This window comes from Haplochromis burtoni, unplaced genomic scaffold (genome assembly GCF_018398535.1).
Source record: "Haplochromis burtoni strain Fernald_Lab_line unplaced genomic scaffold, NCSU_Asbu1 Contig_496, whole genome shotgun sequence".
Taxonomy (NCBI): Eukaryota; Metazoa; Chordata; class Actinopteri; order Cichliformes; family Cichlidae; genus Haplochromis; species Haplochromis burtoni.
Window position 1 is genome coordinate 69,763 of NW_024582857.1, and position 23,997 is coordinate 93,759.

The 23,997-nt window shown below is 41.1% G+C and overlaps 2 protein-coding genes across 7 annotated transcripts in view; one reads left to right on the forward strand and one right to left on the reverse strand.

Moving 5' to 3' along the window:
* The window catches only part of ptpdc1a (protein tyrosine phosphatase domain containing 1a), a 55,439-nt gene that overhangs the window by 27,043 nt on the left and 4,399 nt on the right, over positions 1–23,997 (forward strand). For 4 of the 6 annotated variants that reach the window (XM_042213906.1, XM_014329176.2, XM_042213907.1 and 1 more), the window contains one exon: positions 34–3,070. In XM_042213906.1, coding sequence (XP_042069840.1) covers positions 34–147 — 114 coding nt within the window. In that variant the 3' untranslated portion in view covers positions 148–3,070. Of the gene's footprint in view, positions 1–33; positions 3,071–23,997 lie in introns of those variants that run through there. The other 2 variants (XR_006052961.1, XR_006052962.1) reach the window with 2 other exon arrangements.
* Positions 8,754–14,979, reverse strand: LOC121812262 (protein Wnt-7b-like). Its single transcript, XM_042213909.1, has 3 exons — positions 14,430–14,979; positions 13,959–14,185; positions 8,754–10,423 (listed from the first exon to the last, which is right to left on the reverse strand). Exons 1-3 carry the CDS (start codon positions 14,498–14,500, stop codon positions 10,125–10,127), a joined length of 597 nt encoding a protein of 198 aa, XP_042069843.1. The 5' UTR covers positions 14,501–14,979; the 3' UTR covers positions 8,754–10,124.

Below are 23,997 nucleotides of genomic sequence, written 5' to 3' on the forward strand. Positions count from 1 at the left end.
ACTGGGCATGATGCAGTGCAGTTTGCTTTGCAGATGGACCCTGGCTCAGAGGAGAACAAGTCTCTGTATGCAACACTGAAAGCAATCCTGACTCTCATTCTTCACGAGCTGCATGACAAAGCTGTTCAGGAGAATGAAGCCTCCTGATTGGCATTGCCCCAATCAGCCTGCCGAGAAGAAGACTCCCAAACGAGGTTCCACTTTTATTTGTGGGCATTACTGCATTAGAAGCCACCTCTTGCACCCGACGCTGCTGAGATCTGCCAGTCATGTAGTTTTTGAAGCTAAGTGTTTTTTCATTCTGTTTCCTTTGAAGCTTGTAATTGACTCTGAGTACTGCTACTCTGTGTTAATGTGCCACTGTGCTCACTCTGAACTTTTTGTTGGTTACCTGTTCTTTGTCTGAGACTAGATCTTGCTTTATTATCTAACTCATAGCTGTTAGGGACATGATGAAGAAACATTTCATTACGTGAATGTAATGTTATTTAAATGTGTGACTCAGCTCTCTGGGTTCTTGGTGGGGAGGGGTTATTCAAACCAAAATATGTTTTACACTGTGCACATGCTGCAATGTGTCTTATTTATTCAGATGTTCTTTTTTGAAATGCACAAGTCGATAGAATTGCTATAACCTGATAAGTTGCTTTGTTGCTGTAGAATGTAAGGCGTTGTCTTAGTGTTAAACTGTGGCTGTTACAGCAGTGCAAACTCACCAGGCCACAGTGCGTTTTCTTTTTCAATCAATTTTATGTACTTAATACTGTTTACCAAAAAAAAATCCTCCGTGTATTGTTGTGTCATTCATTCATTTGTAAAACATCAATCTGCCTCAACTCCTGCATTTAGCACTCTGCCTCGACTCACATGGCCTCTGTTTGGACTCATTTTGTGTAATTTTGGTGTGTGTGTGTGTGTGTGTGTGTGTGGCTATTGACAAAAATCTTCCACCTCATCGCTTATATACAGACAAAATTCAGTGTAGATGCAAGCTGAGTGTGATATACTAATGGTACTGTAGTAATACGGGGCTGTGGAGGATTTTCAACAAGCACTATTTTTTCATTGTTCCAACGGGTTACTTAGAGAAATAAACATAACTGACTGAGTCTTGAGTGTTTGTTTGTTTTTTACTGGGGGTGGGTGTTGTGTTCCCCAAATTGCTCCTGGGCTGGTTTTTGACTTACTGGAAGAGGCTGCTGCCTGTGGGGAGTACTTTTACAATGGCAAGTGAGCTTGGTTTTCCAGCAAGAAGTTTCACTGTTTTTCGCTACACCAATAAATCGTTTAATGTTGAGGCTAAACATGTACAACATTTTAAAAAACTATACTATAAATCAGAAAAAAACCCTCAAAATTAAATTTGTTAGTGGCAAGCAGAAGATCAGTCAGCCTTGAGTTACAGCAAGTGTCGGAGCATCTGGGAGGGTGAGACGTTGTAGGAGTTAAGTAACTCCTAAAGATGGCAGTAATGTAACATTAAGGATACTACTGTTAAACCCTCGAAGAAGAAGTAGCAGCTTCACGAACCACGAAGAAGAAGCAGTCAGAGGGTGGAGGATTCTTTCGACATGGCAGGTAGGTGGGTATACTTTGTTAATTATACATTTTGGATACACATTTCTTAGTAGTTGGGGTAGTATTCTTTCAAGCATACATGTAAAGACTCGGCAGTGCTGCAGAGGCCGCTGCCGCACTTTAGCCTGGCGTTTGCCTTTTGGGACTTCCATGCTGGAACGTGCTGCTAGCTGCTAGCCCGACAGGGTTAGCTAGCCATTAGTAAGGAGTGGTTATTATCGGGCGACTGGAGCGCTTCACGCGTCTCTTCTTATTAAGCACTGAGCGGGACTTTACCAGCGAGGGAAATGGGCATATGGGATCTTGTGCTTCTTCTGTTTCTGCTAAACATTAACCCTCTACACTGGGCAGCTTTGACTGTATTTTAAGAGCAAACACTGGGCAGGGAGCAGTTTCATGTTGGGAAGAGGTACTTCCTTTCTAATGGACACGTTAAGCTCTTCAGGGTTAAAGGGTCTTTGCGTGTAAAATCATTTTACTGCAGTAGTCAATGCCCTCATTTATGAGGCTATTCATTCTTCAAGCAAAGGAGTTTAAAAAAGACCCTTATTGCGTTTTCCTAGCTGTCTTTAATCATATTTAATATGGGTATTTCAGTTTCCATCATAGCGTAATATGTGCAAGTAAGCCCTCTAAGTCATCTCAGGCACGTGCTTGCCCCACCCACCTGCTGCAGATGAGGTGAGGTGCTGCACCAAGGCCTGAACAGTGTGTGGGACAGACACAGCTGTCTGGTCTGCCTGCTGTCTGGAAAATTATGAGTGCTGATAATCTGACTTCTATTTTTTTTTTTCTTCTTTTCCCCTGGCTCAAGTCTTTGGGAGGCAGATGTAAGCAGGGTTGGCCTAAATGTAGTTAATGAAATGAGTCTGTGATGATGAAACAATTCTAAGTATTCATTTCTGAAGGCCAGAACCTCATTCATCATATTTATGGAGCACGCGTATATTTTAAGATCTAGCCTACAATATGAGAGAGAGCCCCATCGATCAGGAGATCCCCTATGAACAAGAACTTGATGACAGAGGAAAGAAAAACGCCCTTTGAACAGGAAGAGACCTCTGACAGAACCAGTCTCAGAGGGGAAGCCCTCTGCTCTGACTGGGTGTGAGGTTTGGGGAAAGATGAGATTTCTCTTTATAGCTGCTAATCACCTATTAAAATGCTAACTGTCTGTCAGGATTTAAATAGTTTGAATTGAAGCTGATTATTATTAACTGATATTATTCTAAGACAAACTTCATTTAGCTTCCCGAGTTTAAAAAGTGGTAAATCTATTGTTTTGGGTTTGCATTACTTTACATTATGATTGGATTGACTTCAGCATACCATGAATGACAGTGGATGAGTTGGTCACATTACAACTACTCTGCTGTTGGATTCAGCAATATTAACAGAACTGTCAGAATTTGTCATAAAACAAACACAAATTCCTGTTCAGGGCCCTATTTCAGGAAGCCGGTTTAGTGCAAACTCTGAGTAAGTATACCCTGAGTTAACGAAAACTCTGGGTTTTCGGTTTCACAAAGCGAGTTTAGATTAATTCTGAGTGAGTTACTATGACGACAACCAGCAATACATGTGCCATTTTTACGAGTCAGGATGAGCTTCAAAAGACAATCTTGAGTATCCGTAGTCGTTGAAATGAATTGAATTACAGTTCAGGAGTGGAACCTTTCAGTGTATTTGTTACAGCCAGGGGACTCTGTCTGTGCTTCTGGCTGAATGACATCAACTTACCCTTCTTCCTCCTCACTGAGTGGGAACCCTTGCACGCATTAGAGAAGCCTCACCCTGCTTTTTAATTATTCTACTCTGATGTGGCCTCAGACTTTCTGGAGTCTCGTGGGGTAATTGTCAAAAGCCTTGGATGCATACAGCTTAGTGTGGTCATGCCCCCGAGACCCGGCAAACATTTAATTCATGGAGTTCAGTGAAGTGAAATCCCAGTGAAGATGCCATTGTTTGTCTAACAGAAGCCCCGTAAGCCTCCTGTGGCACCTTTTACACTCTTGTTTATTCTTCTCAAGAAATTGGAAGGTTGGCACTCAAGTCACACAGACTGACATTATCTCCAATTAAACATGAAAGCTTTCCTACAATAATTACAGAGGTATCAGTTTAGTAAGTGTATATTAAGAGATCCACGCACTGTATCACATTGTGACTGATGTCAGGCCTAAAATATGAAGCCTCATCCCGAGAGACTTCGCACAGCCTTCTGCAAACAACATTTTAGATGCATTCCTCTAAAGTAAAGCTGTGCACACAGAGAAATTTTGACAAAGATTTGCTTAGATTTTTCATTTGATGCATGTAAGGTAAGGGTCTGCAGGAACTGCTATTTCTGTCTTTAATACATAGAAATTAGGTTTTCATCAACTCTATACACATCCTAAAATAATCTCATCTCATGGTCAGTTACATGATCTGATGCATGTCATTGAACAGAAACGAATATTTGATTGAGTTGAACTGCATAAAAGACTGAGCAGGATTTCCTTTTTACTTTTGTTTGACTACAATTAACTTTCTTCATATCTCTTCATCTATTAGCTTTTAATACTATTCTAGAACCAAAATGCCATTAAACTGCAAGAAAAGAAAAAGTTTGAAGCTAAATAGGTCCTGATACGTTTTTAATTTGCCTGTGTGTTCAACCACAGGTCTAAAATCAACTACACTAGAGAAATCTCAAGAGCATCCTCCATAATGATGCATTTGCACAATGTTGTGGTCATTATAAAACCTTAGCTCGTTGAAAATGCAAATATTTCCTAAACATCTTGGAGTTCGTATTACCGGTTTCAGAAAAGTTAGAGATTAAATAAAGGAGCATATATTTTATCTTGACAAAATTTCAATGACCATCCATGTGTGGACATAGTCAGGGCATAACAAAATTCAGTAGGATTTATTCTGGCTGAACCATCAGTATTTATATAAAAAATTAATGCAGGCTATTAAACAGTTGAGATACCAGAGCAAGCAGCAACCTCTCAGGCTGAGTAGTAAGGCCAGCGTTGAACTAATGTTCCTTGAAATTCTTCAAAGGTCAATCAGTCTCCAAAGACTTGAAATGCCCAAATTTTCAACAGAATAATTACATCCGCCAAACCATCAACCTGTCTATTAGATCCCATTACTACTGTTCAAAGAAGCTCTACCATTTATTAATGCTTCAGTCTTTATCTGTCTTAATGGACTATGTAGTGCAGGCTTTAATTAAACCACTACGTAAAAAGTCATCACTTTAAACAGCTGTCTTAGCTAATAGTATACTAAAATCCACTCATTTCTATGGTTGACGTGTCAGCCTTCAATAACACTGACCACAATATTGTATTAGAGAGATTAGAGCATAAACATAGGTATCAAAAGTACTGTGATGCAGTGGTTTGAATAATGTCTAATAGACTACAATTTCTTCATATAAATGTGGAGTCTTCTTCATACATTAACTTAATTATGGAGTTCCATAGGGTTCTGTGCTAGGACTCATTCAGTTTACATTATACATGCTTCCCTTAGGCAGTGTTATTAGAACAGCATAGCTACTTTTTCATTGTTATGCAGATGATGCCCAGCTTTATCTACCCATCTAGTTAAACTATAGACATGTCTTAAAAACATAAAGACCTGGATGACCTCTGATTTCTTGCATCTAAATATAAACGGAAGTTATTGTGCTTGGCATTAAAAATCTCAGAAACATATTGTCTAAACAGAGACATATTCTGATGGCATTACCCTGGGCTCCAGTAACACTGTGAGGAATCTCTGAGTCATTTTTGACCAGACTATGTCCTCCATTGTCAGTGTCCTCCATTGACACTGATATTTCTCCAATATTAGGATCTGTTCACTAGCAAAACTGAATTTAAAATCTCCTTCCTCCAAACAAAGGTCTTGAATAATCTGGCATCATTCCATCTTAAAGCCCTCATAGTACCTATTGTATCAATAGAGCTCCTTGCTTCAGATCGCTGGTTTAATTGTGGTTTCTAGAGTTTTCCTAAATAGAGTGGGAGGCAGAGCCTCCAGCTTTCAGGCCCTTCTGTGAAACCAGCTCCCAATTTGCATTTTGGAGACAGGCACCCCCTCTACTTTTAAGATTAGGCTAAAACTTTCCTTTTGAATAAAGCTTATAGTTAGGGCTAGACCCTGAATCACCCCTTAGTTGCTGTTGCTTAGCTGTATAAACACTCTCAATGTGCTTCTACGCAACTATTGTGTTTAATCATTAGTTATCTGGCTCTCTTCCACAGTGTGTCTTTTGTCCTATCTTCTCCCCCAACACACCAGAAGGCTCGCCTCCCTTAGCCTAGTTCTACAGGAGGTTTCTTTGTGTTGAAAGGGGTTTTTCTTTCCCGCTGTCTCCAAGTGCAGTGTCATAGGAGGTCATCTGAATGTGTAATCAATACAGTAAAATTGAATTAAATTGAAATAAGCATGCTCACAGCCTTAAACAAAAACATTTATCTTACTCTATAACTATTATTTACTAATTTACTTCATAAGCGCTGTACTGGAGACAATTTTAAGTATAAGTTTAATTTAAACAGGCACTCAGCAGGTGGGAACCCCATGAATGGGTGTAGTTGTTCTGTGAGTTTCAGAGGTGGGAAGTATGACATACACATTACCAATTATAAGTAGAATTTTCAGCTGGGTTTTATTTATCTGACAATCTTTCGCTTTTATTCCCCACATTGTAACAAAAATATTTGTACCTTGTTACTTATTATTATTACTTTAGACTTAACACACTTGAGGGAAGTGTTTATTTCATACCAATTTGAGCCTAACTGGGGGAACAATAACACATAGAAGAACACATACCAACAGAGAAAAGAGCCAAAAACCTTTAATTTGTTCATCATTTATGGTGCTATAGAACAGTGCTTTTGATGCAGATGAACACAATTCATGGTATAGCATCTAGCAAGGGCTACTGAATAGGTGTGAGCATAAAGGGAGAAACATTAACATCAAATACAATGTTTCCATCACCTCAACGAACACACAAAATGTTGTGTGCAGGTTGTCCCACAGTGCATCTGCTAGCTGAAAGTATGGCTGCTTTATTTCCAAGGAAAAGAATACAGTGCAAGATAACTTCACTCAGAGATGGAGGAAGAAACTAAGCTTATGTTTAAAGGTGAGGATTCCTCAGTGGCATTTGATAAAAATGGAAATATTAAGCTTGCAAGTTCTCTTTTTTAAAATCAGATTTCAGGTCTGACATGATGTAATGGTTTTCTATATTTGTCTGGCCCAACAAGAAATAATCAAAGACCCTGATCTATAAAGTGTTCAACAAAGCCCAGCAGGATTCTCCCATTTCAGTGCAGCTAGCCAACAGTGAAGAAGCTTACTTACTTACTTTCCAATTAATAATTGTTTCTGTCACTAGTTAGCTAACATAAACTGACGTAGCAGAATTAGTAGTAACCAACCAACCTACTGACATCAATTTCTTGTTTTCTAGATACTTGTTGTTAATCTCTGTCTCTCTTCCACAGCATGTCTTTTATCCTGTCTTCTTTCTCTCTCCCTAACCGGTCGCAGCAGATGGCCCCGCCCCTCCCTGAGCCTGGTTCTGTTGGAGGTTTCTTCCTTCCCACTGTCGCCAAAGTGCTTGCTCATAGGGGGTCATATGATTGTTGGATTTTCTCTGTATGGATTATTGTAGGGTCTACCTTACAATATAAAGCATCTTGAGTGACTTAATTAACTTAAATATTGAAAATTGAATTGAATTGTCCGTACTTGACAAGATGGCACTACACATGCTCTAAACACCATAAAAAAATTTTAATCTAGCTTCATGGACAGTGTTAAATCTGTGACATTGTTTTTAGAGTTGGACTCCGTGGTGTAAATTAAGGTTAAAGCATGCAGACTTTCATGTCCACTTTAATAGTAGGAGCAGGATGTGCCTTCGATGCCTTCCAGTGCTTTTTCAATGGACTGTTTTCTTGTGGTTCAGTTTTGAGGACAGTCTTTTCTATTGATCAGTCGGTCGTCTGGCTCCTTACTGCTGTCTGCTGCTAATGATATCAGCATCAGGGTAATGCTCTTCCATATCAAAAAAGCAGTTCGAATCATCCACAATGCAGGTTATAGGAACATACAAACTCACTATTTTTGCAGTCTGAAATATTGAAAATTGACGATATAGTGAAATTCCAAACAGCACAAATTCTATTCAAAGCAAAAAATAAAGAACTGCCAGGTAATATTCAGAGTATGTTTTTTTTGAAAGAAGGAAGTTATAATTTAAGGGGTTTTTGTAACTTCAAAACAAGGTACGTACTACAAGAAAAAGCTTTTGTGTTTCTGTTCATGGAGTGAAACTGTGGAACAGTTTGAATATGGAATTAAAGCAACGTCCAAACATAAAACAGTTCAAAAAGAGTTATAAAAATATGATCTTCTCGAACTATAAAGAAAGGGAAAATATTGAAATTAAGTGAATGTCTCTATTTAAAAAATTTCATGATGTGATATTATAGTATATCAGAAATCTGTTCACTATTTTTATTACAGATTATATCAGTAAGGAAGCTGACTAAATATTAACTGATAACTTATGGCAAAGGGGTGGGATTAAATAAGTGTGTACTTCTTCCCACTCCCTTTCAACATGTAAATGAATCAGAACGGTAGCAATATTGAAATGTATTGACTTTTGTATAGTATTTTTTTCTCTCTCTCTTATTTTCTTTACTAAATGTACCTGTATATTGTTTACATGTTTGAAATAAATTAACAACAACAACAACAACAATAATAATAATAATAATAATAATAATAATAATAATAATAATAATAATAATAATAATAATAATAATAATATGGTCGTCTTGGGTTTACCCTAATTTGTTTCTTTGAAAACACTATTACTTCATGAGTTCGTGTTCTCAAAATGATATTTGCACTAGTTTTGCAATGACCACACGATGCCCTCAGTGGCTCCTGATATTGAAATTTCTATGTAAAAAAAACAACTGTTTTTTACCTTCATGTTGATATGAGCCATTAAGATTTTAACAAAGACTAAACAGTAGGAACCAGTACTATATTTTACTACCCAGTTGTTTCTGATACAACCTGTACAAACTACCTGCAGGTATTTTTTTGTCAGTGTATCTATATACATTTATGTGGCAGTGGGGCAGTTTGTCCATTCATTGGAATGTTGTGTTGTTATCCTCCACTTTGCATGTTAAAGTGTCCAAGATAGAGATAACCCTCGATGCAGATGTGTGTGACAGATAAATTTGTGTATGCATGGAAGGAAAGTACTATATGGGTAAATAAGGGGATGAGGTTCACCATTTTTAATGCCAAACTGTTAATTCTATTTCTAAGATGAATGTGTTTGTAGAGCTCACTGAAGCTTACGACAGAAAACCAATAAAGATTAAAGAAATAATCATTAAAACCCTTGTTTCCATGAGAACATTCTGGTGTTTTGGACACAGTGTTAAAAACACAATAGATAACAACAGATTTCAGTTTTAAGCAGATGTCAAACTGCTTTCACAGTTTTGGGAGACCTCTGTGTGTCGCTTGCAGGTAACACAAATGAAGGTAATAGAACTCAAAATGTGGGCAAAACAGCATTTTCTCCATAGACATTATATTGGAAAAGACACATGAAGAATGTAGAACATGCAAAAAGAAGACAGGTATGTGCCTTGTTGAGCAATCATTATTAAACTGAGTGGGTGCTATCTTTGACTCAAGTATACTCAAACAACTAAAACTTGCTGCTCTCGCTGCTGTGGGTATAACAAATTCTAACATTTACCTCATCCACCACTCTGTGTGCTATTTTAACTGTTGTTTGAGTTTCATCACTTTCAGATACTTTCTCTGATTTTTTTTTCTCCAGTTTAATCAGAGAAAAAAGTCAAAAAAGTCTCATTTACAGTTTCCCTAATAAAGCCCACATTGTTGTTTCTTCTTGCTATTCTTCTTGTTTAATTGGCAAAGTTACATTTTCTCTGTACACACTACAACACCATGTTAGCATTTTCAGATTTTTGTCTTTTTAACAAAGAACTACAAACTCTGAACTGCCTGTAGGTGCGGATATGGAAGCGTTTGCCTAATTACATGTGTTGGTTGTAAAGAGTGCTGGATCTGATATCAGTTATAGTGTGAGCAATCCACATTACAACTGTTAGTAGTTACATTACAATCAAGCCATGCTGCTGAATCAGGTTTCAGTGCTGCAGTCAACACTGATCTCAGGTTGCTTCGCTTAAAAGCTGAACCCCATGAGATCCATGCAGGGAGTGACACAAACTTTAAACTTAACATCAGTTGGCCTGAGGTATTAGGGGAGCAAATGTGGGCTGTTTGAAATCGGATTGCCTGCAGACTGCTGTCATGTCCAGGCTGTACCCCGTTAACAGCATGTGAGACGGTGTGTATGTCATTTCTGATTTGCCAACATTGTCTTGCACATTGTGACATACCGTTTGCATGGCTTTATTACAACCGTGCATGAAGCTCTGTCAGAATGCTTGCCATCAGGTGATGACGATGTATAAACCTACCTTGCGTCCCACTTCATTGTTGTGTAAATTCATGAGTGTCCTGGCGCTCTGCTTGATCTCCCGCGCATCCACAAACACCTTGGAGAAACTCAGTCCATAGTGGATGTCCGCAGAACAGCCACCCCACTTCCAGCCCTCCTGCTGGTTGTAGAAACCCTGTTTCTCCTTGTCACAACCGCAGCCACTCAGGCTCCCCTGGGTGCAGGCCGCTGTGACTGCATGGGCGACCCCTGCGGCTATGATAGCGTAGGTGAAAGCAGCCTCCTTACTGCCTGCGATAAAGAGGAAAGACATTTCTAATCACTATCACAGACAACAGGATTCACTATTTCAGGCACTGTCAAGCCTCCTTACATACCTTTCATAGTTGCCTCAAACCAAATCATGAAATACACAAGCCGAGCCAAGTCCCCTTCATTAATCAAGCTCTCTTTAAGCAGATAAACTTCAGCAGGAAGCGTACCTCTAACAGCTCTAATACTGAACACCTTTAATAAAGGAAGGTATTTTCAAGCAACTTGTATTGAATGTGTAATGAAGTATGGTTAGGTGGGATACTACTGTAAGTGCAGGAGTAATTACACTAATTCACTGATCAGATGAGCATAATGAAACAGTAGAGGCAGATCAGAGATTAAAAGCTCGGGCATCAGCTTTGGCCCTTGTCCCAGCCGCCATCTCTCCAGGATCCACCCTGCGGAGGGGAATCTGAGAGGCATGCACAACCTCCCTACGTGGATGGATTTCCACTCCATAAATCCAAGTTCTTCAGCTGTAGTTTTTTAATTAAAGGTGGAGATCATTTCTGAGCACATGGGAAAGCATCCAGAAATGGCCAATAAAGTCATCATATTCAACTACTAACTTCTTAACCTCTGCCAGGTGACCCGTCCCAGGTTAGGGGTATTATTTAGAGGCATTTTGACCTATATGGGACAAGCAGATGGGATACCTTTAAAAGAAAATCACTATATGTAGTGATGTAATGTATGAGACTTTATTTGAAAGGTAACATTTTGTGGTTGAAGAACAACCCAACTCTCATCAGGAGCTGGGTTTTGCTTCTGTCACATTGTAACACTTGTCTAACTGTAACCACTTTTCCTTCTGCGATACCTTTCTGCAGTTCTAATGCTTAATTCTAGCTCTAACAAGTCAGTTTCAGTGCCTCACCCTAACATGTAGTTTAACTTAAAGCTGATCCTCGTCGCCCTAACCCTAGTCACTTGTTTTATGTAAATAAAACTGTGTAGTAGATCTTGTCTGCCTCGTTCTGATGTTCTTTCCACTGAAGCTCTGAGTGACATTTGCCAGCACATTCGTTGTCATTGACTCTACTCCAGGTTTAACTTGGTTGACTTTCCTAACCACATACTTGTCCCCCTGGACCTGTCCCAAATGAGCTAGTGGATGTTAAGAGATTGAACTGCCACAGAGACTTTTCCGACATTGCACAGCTTCTTTTATATGCACCACACACCACACACACACACAACACACACACACACACACACACACACACACCACACACACACACACACACCACACACCACACACACACACACCACACACACTTCTTGCAGCTGTTGAACCTGCGAGCACATGCACAATGAGTCCTGATTCTCACTATCAGTCTAGGACCATCTCAAAGTAGATGGGACATCACAGAAAGCAACATCCTGGCTTTACATTTGTGATCTAGAGATATTTTCTTCTGTCCAATCGCTTGCCCGTGCAGCCAAGAAAGGAGAAGCCCGTACTCACTCTCTACATCAAGCAGCCAACTTGGTGGGTGGGGAGGATGCTTGAATCTAATGCCAAACTACTGTACCCTCCTGCATTGCTGCCAACAATGATCCCAAATTGGTGTATTCTGTCAGTTATCAGCATTCCAGCTCACTGAAACAAAACAATAGATTCACATAGACAAGGTGTTGGGCAGCCGGACCCAAGCAGCCTTTTGCAGTTGTGCTTTTCTGAAAAGATCTGCACTCATCTTTACTCGCTGACTTTAATCTGATGATAAAGAGTGCTGCTCTGCCCTGAAGCACTGAACTAAAAATCATTCTACATACAGCGTCTTTTGCCAAAGCTGCAGAACCGGGAGGTAAATTTGTAAACCTAGAAGTAAGCACTTGTCTGAACTTGAAGCTTTGGGAGGTGTGGGTGGGGGAGAGGGGTGTATTTTATGAACATACATGAAGGCAGTCGCACTGACAGTGGATAAAAAAAGAAGAAGAGAGCATGTAGGTATGTGTATCTTGCAGCCGTCAAATGCATCACATTAAATAAGTGGTCAAAGAAAATGGGTTGGTGCACTCATTCAAACCAGTATGTCATGCACAACGCAGCAATCAAAGCTCAGCGTGAGCTATAATACACACAACATGAAAAACGACACCCTCAGCTCTCCGTCTGAGATGACAGGCTGAACTTAAAGGACAGGACAGCAGAATACCGGCCTGTTAAAAACTCATTTATCCACAGTGCTGTCTCTGGAGCGAGCATCGCCTCCAGCTTTGTTCCACACACAGGATCAAATCAGGGGCTTATTTTCCCACTGAGAGCAGACGCAGTGCGCCTGGGCTTCAAACTTACAGACATCTGTCCAAGTGTCAGAGTTCGAGTACCTCGGAGGAATGTCTCCTCCAAATGTTTTTGGAGAATTAAAAGCAATTTTGAACAATCAGTGTCCAGCTTACTTCCCCTGTATCTGCTAGAATGATACTGGAAATGTACTAAAGATAACACACAAGCTAAAGAAAATATTGTGTAATAATTATTTTATTAGTTGACATATATTCACATATCTGTTTTAAAGGGTTCTCACTATGTAAATGGACTGGTTCTTATATTGTGCCTTTCTACTTGAGCACTCTATAAATGACATTCGCACTCAGATGGAGACATCAGGAGCAACTTGTGGATACTTTAACACACAGACAGGAGGAGCCAGGGATCGAACCACCAACCTTCCAAACAGCAGATGACCTGCTCTACCTCTGGCGCTAAAGCCGACCACAAAAGAACAAAGCTTACAGACATGTAAACTTGTTGTTTAATTATCATGCTAAAATCTCTGGTGCAAGATCACAACAGCAACAGCCTCCAGGCACTTTAAATGTTCAGGTAAGTCTCTACAATAATAGAGAGAAAACCTCAACATTCAAGCAATTCCCTGTGAGAAAGAACTCCAGTAGAACCAGGCTCACAGTAGAACCAGGCTCACAATAGAACCAGACTCACAGAGGGGGAGTCATCTGCCACCAGCATTTGGGGAGGGGGGGGCGATGAATAGAAAGAGAGAAAACCCCAACTTGATCGCCCTGTGAGAAGCACTTGGTGACAGTAGGGAGGAAGAACTCCCTTTTGACAGAAAGACACTTCTGGGCGAGAGGCAGCCACCTGTCTTGATCGACAGAGGGGAAAGAGAAGACAAAAGTGGAGCTCAGAGACACAAACATTTATTTCAATATCTGCAGAAAATCTTAGCATTAATGTGATGATTTTGTTTTTGTTGACAAACTATTTCTACTAAAAGTCCACCTGAACCAGGTGACAAGAGAGATGGAACCCTTTAAAGCAGGCAAAGATCAATTATTTTTACAGAAGTGCTTTAGGAAATTAGAATATGAGTATTATTCAGATATAGATACAACATTCAGTAGTGTTATGATGGCATTATAATTATATTTAGTATTATTCTATTTATATGCCACTGAAAGATAAAAGCCAACCGCCCCCCTGAATCAGCCTCTACTCCTAAACTGAGCGCGTCACTGAGGTACAGCGTGTACAACTACATACCCACTCTGAGTTCTTTCCCGAACACGGTCCTCTCCCCCAGGGCTGAGCAGTTCCAGCGGCCGTGCCTGAACTGAAACTGACACTCATTGATTCCCATCTGAACTCCTTCCCCGATCACTATGATCGCGTCGGGTCGACTCTGACAGATAGTCCTCTGACGCGGGGCCAAGCCGGGGATCTTGTTACAGATGATGCTCGCTCCCAGCGCCACCACCGACGACAGCCCCCTGCGATGAAGGTGACAGGTTAGAAATGTGGCGTTTCCCTTCTTTCTGAGAACACCACGTGTGAGTGGATGCAGGGGGGGCAGGTGCGTGGGTTTCTGTAACAACACATGTACAAACTGAAACCATAAAAGACCCCAGCACCTAGCAGACCCCGGTGTGCGTGTGTGTGTGTGTGCGTGTGTCTGGAGAATCTCCCTTTTGATCTGAGACACGAACAACAGAACAAATACACCTGAGCACTCACCCGATTTTCAGATACACTATCCCGAGGCACAGGAAAAAATGGAAAATCCAGCGCCGCGTATTCCTGTTCATGGTACTCAGCCCTGCCGGTGGATGAACGCTCCGCTGTTGCAACAACACCCAGCTTTACTCCTCCTGCCGAGTCCCGCAGGCTCTCCAGGTGTTCAGAGCCCCGCGCGTAAATATACGATAAGTCCAGAGTGTGTGGAAGTAAACGCGCCCTGCTCTCATCTGGTGACAGTGCGCTGGAGGTGGCAGCCTGCAGGGGAGCATTGGGGCTGTTGTGTACAGGTAAGGCAGCTCGGCTCCTCGGTGATCAGGCTCAGTGTGTTTGTGTGCGTTTCTCTCTCGCCGTGAGTGTGTGTGTCTACCTTTTCTACTAGGGCGTGTTCTGTGGAAGATCTGCCTCCGAGCCGCTCACACACGCTCTCACACAGCCTGCAGGTACACGCTGCGGCTCCCGCAGACCCGTGTGGTAAACACGCGGAGCCGTCACGTCCTTACACTCACACGCGGCGGCTCATCCTAAACCACAGGTCACCCGCGACACCGCAGACTGGCAGCCGGCCGGGCACCGTTACTTTTTATTTAGTAGTAAAATAAAAGCCCCTCCCACCGACACACACAACTTTACTCACACACAATCACACACACACACACACACACACACACACACACACACACACACACACACACACACACACACACACCTCAGAAGTGTGTTGAGAAGCTCACTCTGTCAGACTTTATATATATATATATATATTGTATTTATATTCATTTGTCATCTTTAGCTGTGCGTAATATGTGTGCGTGTCTTTGCGGTCATTTTGTGTTTTTGTAGTTGATTGTGTGTCTTGGTAGTCATTTTTTTGCACCTGCAGTTATTTAGTGTCACTGTGGACATTTTGAGTCTCTTTAAAGGTTTTTGTCTCTTGGCAGTAGTGTTTTTATCATTATTATTATTACGTTAGGGTTTTTGTTTGTTTGTTTGTTTGTCTTGTTTTGGAGCTATTTGTGGTCATGTTGTGTGTTTTCCAAGATGCTGTATCTAGTTGTAGTTGTTTTATGTGTACAGTCATTTTACACTTGTGATGTCATTTGTGTCTTTGTGCTCATTTTGAGTCATTTTGTAGGGTTTTTTGCGTCTTTATCTGAAGTCAAACGGCATCATCTTACAATCATAATATGAATATGAATGATTGAAAACGATATGAAATTATGTTTGTATTTTGTAGCCGTTTTGCATGTTTGAATTTCTTTTCATCTGTTGTGTTTTCGTTGTGTCTTTTTTTGCAGTTTCTCACTTTGTTCTTTGTCGTTGCTCACATTTTGTTGAGCTAGTTTTGCGTGTTTTAGACCCCAATTCTCAGTCAGTCAGCTGTCAGTGTCTTTATTACATTATGAACAGTTTTGCGGCAAATGTATTTACATGAGTATTTCAGGTCCGTGTGCAACTTTTAATTCATTAAAGCTGAAAGGTAAATATTTTGACTGAACATTATTTTAACATTGGTCATTAATAGAGACTGCTAAAGAGCAGTCAGTTCCCCTTGAGTCAGTGCTACACAGCCAAGGACCCCGAATGAATTTCACTACTTTAGTTATTTACTTGAATTAAGTGCTTGGGCTCAGTATAACAGTGGTTTTAGGATGTCATTTTTCCCCCAGTTTTAAAATTTGTGGTACTATAAGTACTGGATTTCTTTGGGGGGAAAAATCCATACAAAGCCAGAAATTCATTAGATGGCACACATATCTGTTCATCAGTTAAACCTTCAATTATTTTCATTGCACAAGTGGATAAATAGTGGATACAATGTAAATATGAGTCTGAGGTGTTAAAGTGAGATTGTTAAACTGTGAGCATGTAACGTTCTGCACAGTAAGGTTCAAACATCAAGAACACTTTTCTGAGTACCGAGGAACTTTATATTTGAACGTTTGTCATTTTGGATGCTTGTAACAGCGCATTTATATTATGCGTTTTCGAGGCTGCTTTTACTTAGTAAATAAGCAGAGAATTTTACCCACCAGAGAATAATGGAGCATTTGAGTTGAAGTCTGATCGTCAAACTAAATATTTTGAAACAGTTAAAAAGCAAATTCAGATGGAAATTCAAACTTCAAAACTGGAAAAAAAAGATTTAAATAAAATGTCTTTGGCTTGTCGTGCACAGTTTCTGTGTCATGGGGGAAAAACAAGCCTAGAAACATAACTTAAGCCATAAAATATTTTATTTGTTTAAAAACTGTCATTACAAGCACATCTGGTCCAACAGTAATTGGTTTATTATGCAACAGCTGCAGAAACATTAGTAAAGACCAGATCAGACTTTTTCCTCGTGTCCAGTAAATGATCCACAGTGATCGTGATGTGGAGCCGTCAAAGCGCTCTAGCGCCATCTGCTGGCACACCTGTGAACCTAACATTGAACAAAAAGCTGTTTTCGCACTTCTACCTCCAAGTAAACAACAGCACACACAATGGTGGGAAATGCTGCCTTCATTGTTAGTGTGCAGAGATTTCCTAACTACAAACACGTAGAAGAGAAAACTTTGAGTAAAATTCAACTGAAATGTGCAAAATTATAAAATCAAATATTTATTTAGATAATTAATCATTAAGGAAATGTGTTTGCTATAAACTGAATGTGCATCAACCAACTAAGCCTCATCTGACAAGATGAGATTTTTTTATTGACTGTACAGTAAACAGAACCAGTGGCTGTGTTATCTTGTGTGTGTGTGTGTGTGTGTGTGTGTGTGTGTGTGTGTGTGTGTGTGTGTGTGTGTGTGTGTGTGCTGTGTGTGTGTGTGTGTAAAATTATATTTTTAGGGCAGTAGTGCTCACCAAATGGTATGAACAGCACAACAGTCATTCTAATCAGATTGTTTGGGCTTCCAAGTCACCAGATCTTAACCCAGCTGAAGAATTATGGACATTTTGCACAGAATTCTCCATCATCACAACTCCAAATAGCAGAAATATTTTGGAATAATGATGCCAAGATGCACCCTATCCCCAAATCTAAAAGGGATCCTTGGATTTCCATTAAAAGAAGCTGGAGTCAGCACATCACTGCAAAACTGGGGAAAGATAGGATGGGGGAAACGCTTCAGCAGGAATTTGCACAAAGTGTAAAAGAAGCGTAGGTTAACTAATCTAATTTGCTCTTAGGTGTCAATGTGAGTGTGAATGGTTGTCTGTCTGTGTTAGCACTGCGACAGACTGGCGACCTGTCCAAGGTGTAGGGCCTCTCGCCCTGTGGTAGGTGGGAGAGGCTCTAGGCCCTCTGTCACTGAAACTGCAGGTGAAGTGTTTTTTCCCCTTTTGTCTTTTAAATATTACCTTAAGGACCTTTAGATTAGTTCCTTCATGTACATTCATAGCACAGCACTCCACTTTGTTTTAATTACTGGGTCAGATTTTATTGGGAAGCTCAAGAAACACAAACAAAACAAAGTTACAAATTTACACATCAATCCACAGTCCAGCGTCCAACATATCAGAGCGTATTAAAAAGAAGCAACAGCAAAAAAAAAACGTATCCGGAAAACAGATCCCTTTTATAGGTGTGGAAATACAGTCCGAGTTCATCATTCTGCTGCTCAGGTCACAAACAATACAGATACACAACACGGTTCAACATTATTATCATTTTTTAAAGTCAGTTTTGTCAGCTCTGTAATACATTAAGGACATACACAGGACAGAATCCAAACTGCAGTCTGCAACAAGAAATGAATCAAGAATAAAAACAGAGTTATAAGAACATAAGGAATACGAGGTGTTAACATATAAATATGAGTATATATGTTAACACCTCATAAATACGATAACACCAAAACTCTTACATTATGAAAATTATTCCACAGATGAAAGAGAGCTTGAGAGAGTCCACTCTTCAGGGAAGGCAATAGATTGTATAGTTATCTCCTAAAGAGGGCAAAATCACTACCCTAAAACTACACAATCTACTACCTCACACTGGACGAGCAGCAGAATACAGAGCAACATCTGAATCCACGAACACACCGCTGAGGGAGAAGACCTCCGGAATCCACACAGGGACCATTGTGATGTCTGTTTGGCACTTTGGGAAAGACAGTAGGTTGAATAGTTATCTCCCAGTGTGGGTATGACCCTAAAACTATACAACCTACTACCTCATCCCACTGTGCACATGCTGTTGGCTTTAACAAGGACCCGACTGATCCCAGAGATGTGAAGCAGTGAAGCCTGTGGAGACAGAGAGCACGGTGAGGAGACAAACACCAGAGGCTGCAGTGAAAGAAAGCCGAGTATACCAGCTGTCCACTGAACTGATGCCTTAAATTCCAAGTGTCCTGCGCAGCTGGACGGTGGATCTACATCTGCCTGCCTGTTCATGGTGCCACATGTGACCACATCACAACGTTCAGATTGGATTCAAATGCACAGCTTAGTAACCTTTAACAGAAGGTAATGTTTCAGTACCTTCCCTCGAGCTGAGTGCTGAATTGGCATCAGTGTGAACACTTGCAGGACATCCACCCGCAGGCCAAGTCCACTGAGCCAACAAACAGACTCCAAAATGCAGAGTTTTGTGAACAATGACAGTCACCAACAGACTGATAAAGATAACAAAACACACAGAGTGAACCATTCCATCATTATACTGGACCAAAAACTGAGGTCACACTGTAGCCCAGGGGGGGGGGAATCTCAGTCCACGAGGGCCGGTGTCCCTGCAGGCTTTAGATGTGTCCTTGATCTGACACAGCTGATTTAAATGGCTAAATGACCTCCTTCACATCTCTTGAAGTTCTCCAGAGGCCTGTTAATGAACTAATCACTGACCCAGGGTGAGATCTAAAACCTGCAGGACACCAGCCCTCGTGGACTGAGATTGCCCACCCTGCTGTAGCCTATCCAGAACACTTCATGTAGATCAGGGGTGGGCAACTGCAGGCCTCAAGGGCCGGTGTCCTGCAGGTTTTAGATCTCACCCGGGGTCAGCACACCTGAATCAATGATTAGTTCATTAACAGGCCTCTAGAGAACTTCAAGAGATGTGGAGGAGGTCATTTAGCCGTTTAAATCAGCTGTGTCAGATCAAGGACGCATCTAAAGCCTGCAGGACACCGGCCCTTGAGGCCTGGAGTTCCCCACCTCTGATGTAGATGGAGACTGCAAACTAACATGGTGGAGGTCAAGCTGTGCCAACACACCATTTGGTTAATTTCAGTCCCTGCTTGTTTATAATAACAATCAACTGTTCATTATGGGATGTTGCCACAACATTCCAGGGGGAGCCTGTACTCTGTGAGTAAACGGACAGGAGTTCTGAACTTGCTCACACTGTACATTTCAACTGACCAGCCACCACACAGAGCTCACACTGAATGCAGGGCTGAGGATACACGAGTTAAAAATTTGAAAGAGAGACAAAAAGCTGATCAGGTATCTACGCCGACAGGCTGATCTGTTTAATTCATTTCTGTTTTTCTTCAGCAGCAGCAGACCAGTTGTTAGTGGAAGAGCTAACACAGAAAGCTAACAGCAAATGTTCATGTTACACCCGTGACAATAACCTTTCTGTGGACCTCTGCAAATAACATTCTGAGTCTCTGCTGCAGAGCGAGGACTGCAGCTTCACCAACACTGGTACTGGGTTAGAACTGGGTAATCAGTAGATACAAATGCCAGTGTGTTATCCCAATGCAAGACCCCAGTCAGCTTCTTTGATGACAATTCCAATAAGTCAAAGTCAACTTTATTGTCAATTCTGCCACATGTACAGGACATACAGAGAATAGAAACTTCGTTACTCTCAATCCCTAGATAAAATAGAAAAAGAACATTTAAATATAAGAGTGATTAAAAATGCAAGTAAAATATTTTAAAGTAAAAATTAAATAATATAATACAATTTTACATATAACAAGAAAGCTATACAATATACAATATAAGGGTAAATGACATTGAGTGCAAACCAGGCAGAGTAGTGCAAATAGGCAAATAGTGCAAATGGAGATTTGGTAATGTACGGTATGAGATAGTGTAACACAAAGTCTTATGAGGTAATGGCAGTCCAATGCTCCACAAAGTGACTGGTAACTGGTGCAGGCCAGTGAGTGAGTCAGAGAGTGTGTGTGTGTGAGTGTGTGTGACAGAGTTCAGTGAGACCGTGGAGGAGAGAGGGGAGAGGGGTCAGAATCGGGAGGGAGTTAAGCTTCCTGACAGCCTGATGGATGAAGCTGTCCTTCAGCCTGCTGGTCCTGGCCTGGAGACTCCGCAGTCTCCTCCCCGACGGCAGCAGCTTGAAGCTTTAAATATCCAATAATATTCTTTGACGTAATATTACCGTATGTGTATAAGGACCATAAATGGCACCTGTTAAGAGACGTGGTTGCGAAGCGGATTTCAAACTCCAGGCTGTCAGTCACGCAGTACAAGTTGGGAACAGAGCAGCTGTGAAATCTGTCTTTGTTATTGTGCTCAGCGTCTTTTAGTTTACATTTTGACTGCACAATTGTGAGCTTTTTGTTATGCACAAAAACAACATTGTTTTCTTTTATTTATGGAGCATGATTATTTAATAAATGCTGATAATTTATTTTTGAGTAATTTCTTCATGTACATCTACGCTGTATGTAAATAAAAGTGCCCGTGTGACATCTGGGACACAGTGTGACTAAGAACTCTCTTTTTGTTCTTAACTTATGGCTTTAAAAAAATCGAGATATATATCTTATATCGCCATCCAGCTAAAAAATATCGAGATATGAATTTTGGGTCATATCGCCCAGCCCTAGTACTGCATTGCTTTACTGTGCGTGTTGATCAACCTCATCACAAACAGGCAGCGCCTGTAAGGTGGAAGGCATTTTATAGCCCAAAGACACGTTGACAGTACACGAAAGTTGGATACCGGTACCATGACATCACCCAAGGAGAATGGGAGGGGACAGGATGATGGATATGACTAAGAAACTGAGGGACACTGTATGTTCCTACAGTACAACGACTCTAACAGCAGAGTTCCCCAGAGGTTACAGTTTCTGTGTTCACAACTATCTGAGTGACATGCATGACGCACTGCATTTCAACACACTGACTAATCATGTGTCCTTTAGGCCACTCCAGACAGACTTGAACAAAGAGAAATGGGAAGGACTAATTCCAGGTATGCACAACTGAATGCATGCGTCTAAGCAAGCCATTATAGCTCCAGCCTTATAGTTTCCACGTCGACAAGTAGGTGAGAGTTTGCTCACAAGTCTTTAGCCAATGAATGAGCAGAGTCTGTGAGTTTCTCAATTTTCTCAACCTTACAGCAGGACAAGATCAGCAAAGTCAATGTCCTCTTCATGCCGGAGGTTTCTTCCTGTTGAAAGGGAGTTTCTCCTTCCCACTGTCTTGTGATTGTCGGGATTTCTTTCTGATATTGTTACTTTCCAATATAAAGAATGTTGAGGTGACTGTTGTTATGAACTGGTGCTGTATAATTAAAACTGGACTGAAGTGAATGTTTGCAACCAAACAAGTCAGGACTCCTGTTGGTCATGTAAGACATTCCAGGTTTAAGGCACCTCCATTTCGGTTTTGCTTTTCCGGGCCCTATTTCAGGAAGCCGGTTTAGAAAACTCAGAGTGAAAAACGATACTCAGGGTTGAGTAACCCCGAACTGTCCAACTCGGAATATTCGGTTTCAGAAAGGCTGATAACAATTAGTTCAGTCAACGCGGAGTTGCTTTAACCCCAAGTTAAGCGCGCGCACGAGGATACATAAAGCCCTGATTAGTGGAGCACAGATTAAGCGAGTCACCATGGAGACGGAGGGAAAGAAGGCGCGGTCAATGTATTTTACAGCGCTTGAGGCCGAAATTCTGATGGCAGCATATGCCGATAACATGCAAATTTTGCAGAAAAAAAGTAACACAGCCTCAGCTGCAAAAGAAAGGGAGCATGCATGGCAAAACATAGCCGACAGAGTCAATGCGTGAGTGTTAATTTAAACATTGATCTAGGGATTTCCACCCATTTAACACGTTATTTTATTATATTTTATTTTTTATATACATTTTATTTTGTGATGTGATGTGAGCGCAGGTGCAACCCAACAGGCCCCAAACGTTCCTGGCAGCAAGTAAAAATGAAATATAAAAATATAGTCCAAACAGGTAAGGTGTAATTGTATTATGAGCCATAGTGCTTGGTCTGTTTGTCCGATGTAAATCAATTGCAGTTAGAGGCTACATTAATTTCCCCTCTGTAAGCACTTATTGAAATTATCTGAGCACATTACAAGTACATATTTGCTTACTCTGTATGCTCAAATGTGACCCGTTATAGCCAACAGAAAAAAAGCGGAGGCCCGAAAAACAGGTGGGGGTCTGAGCAGTTGGCTTCCACATTTGTGATAATGTTGGCAGCATCACATATGATCTTCACAGTGCAGAGAACACAAATTAGCATCCATTACTATAATGAAATAATTTGTTAGTTTGAAATGCTACAGGGAACTATGTACCTGTACATTAATGCTGTGGAAAGACTTCCTGTTCACATAGTCTCCTTCATTTACTGAAGGAGCAATGATTAATAATAATGGATTGGATTTATATAGCGCTTTTCTAGGCACCCAAAGCGCTTTACAATACCACTATTCATTCACTCTCACATTCACACACTGGTGGAGGCAGCTACAGTTGTAGCCACAGCTGCCCTGGGGCAGACTGACAGAAGCGAGGCTGCCATATCGCGCCATCGGCCCCTCTGGCCAACACCAGTAGGCAAGTAGGGTAAAGTGTCTTGCCCAAGGACACAACGACCAGGACAGAGAGCCCAGGGATCGAACCGGCGACCTTCCGGTTACAGATGCGATTCCCAACCCCCTGAGCCACGGTCGCCCCATATATATCTATCCCATCACTGATTTGGCAAAATTCAGTGTTAATTTAACACTGGGAACCCTGAAAATAAATGTAAAATTTAAGTAGTAGTTCAAGTATCACCACATCATGAATTAAGTTTTGTTCATCCTGCTACCTGCAATTTTGTGGAATCCCTCTTTGATAAATCTTGTGGGTCTATGACCGGGGAACACCACAAACGAGTACAGGAGACGTTTCAGTGCAACTGTAACATTCCTGACTGCCCGACAGACGGTAGCCTTGGAAACGTGCTCAGCGTCACCAATATTATACAGAAAGCTCCCGTTTGCAAAAAAACGAAGTGCAATACAAATAATATGTACAGAACTGAGAGGATGTCCGCGATGTGTCACATGAGCAATATTAGGCCTGAGGATGTTATTCAAATAAATTATAGATTGTGCTGAAAAACGGTAACGTTCACACAGAAAATCATCAGGAAATGATAAAATGTCCGAACGCGCTCTAATCACTCTCTCCCGGCGGAGAGCTCTGCGGAGAATTTGGGCTTCAACATCTACTGGCTCTTCAAGGAAGGAGCACGCCATGTCTGACACTTCCTACAGTCAGGTTTCTGACAAAGAGGCGGAGAAGGTCAGGGTTAGTTGAAGTAAACCTGCTAGGGGGCAGGTTAGCTTCACGGAGTG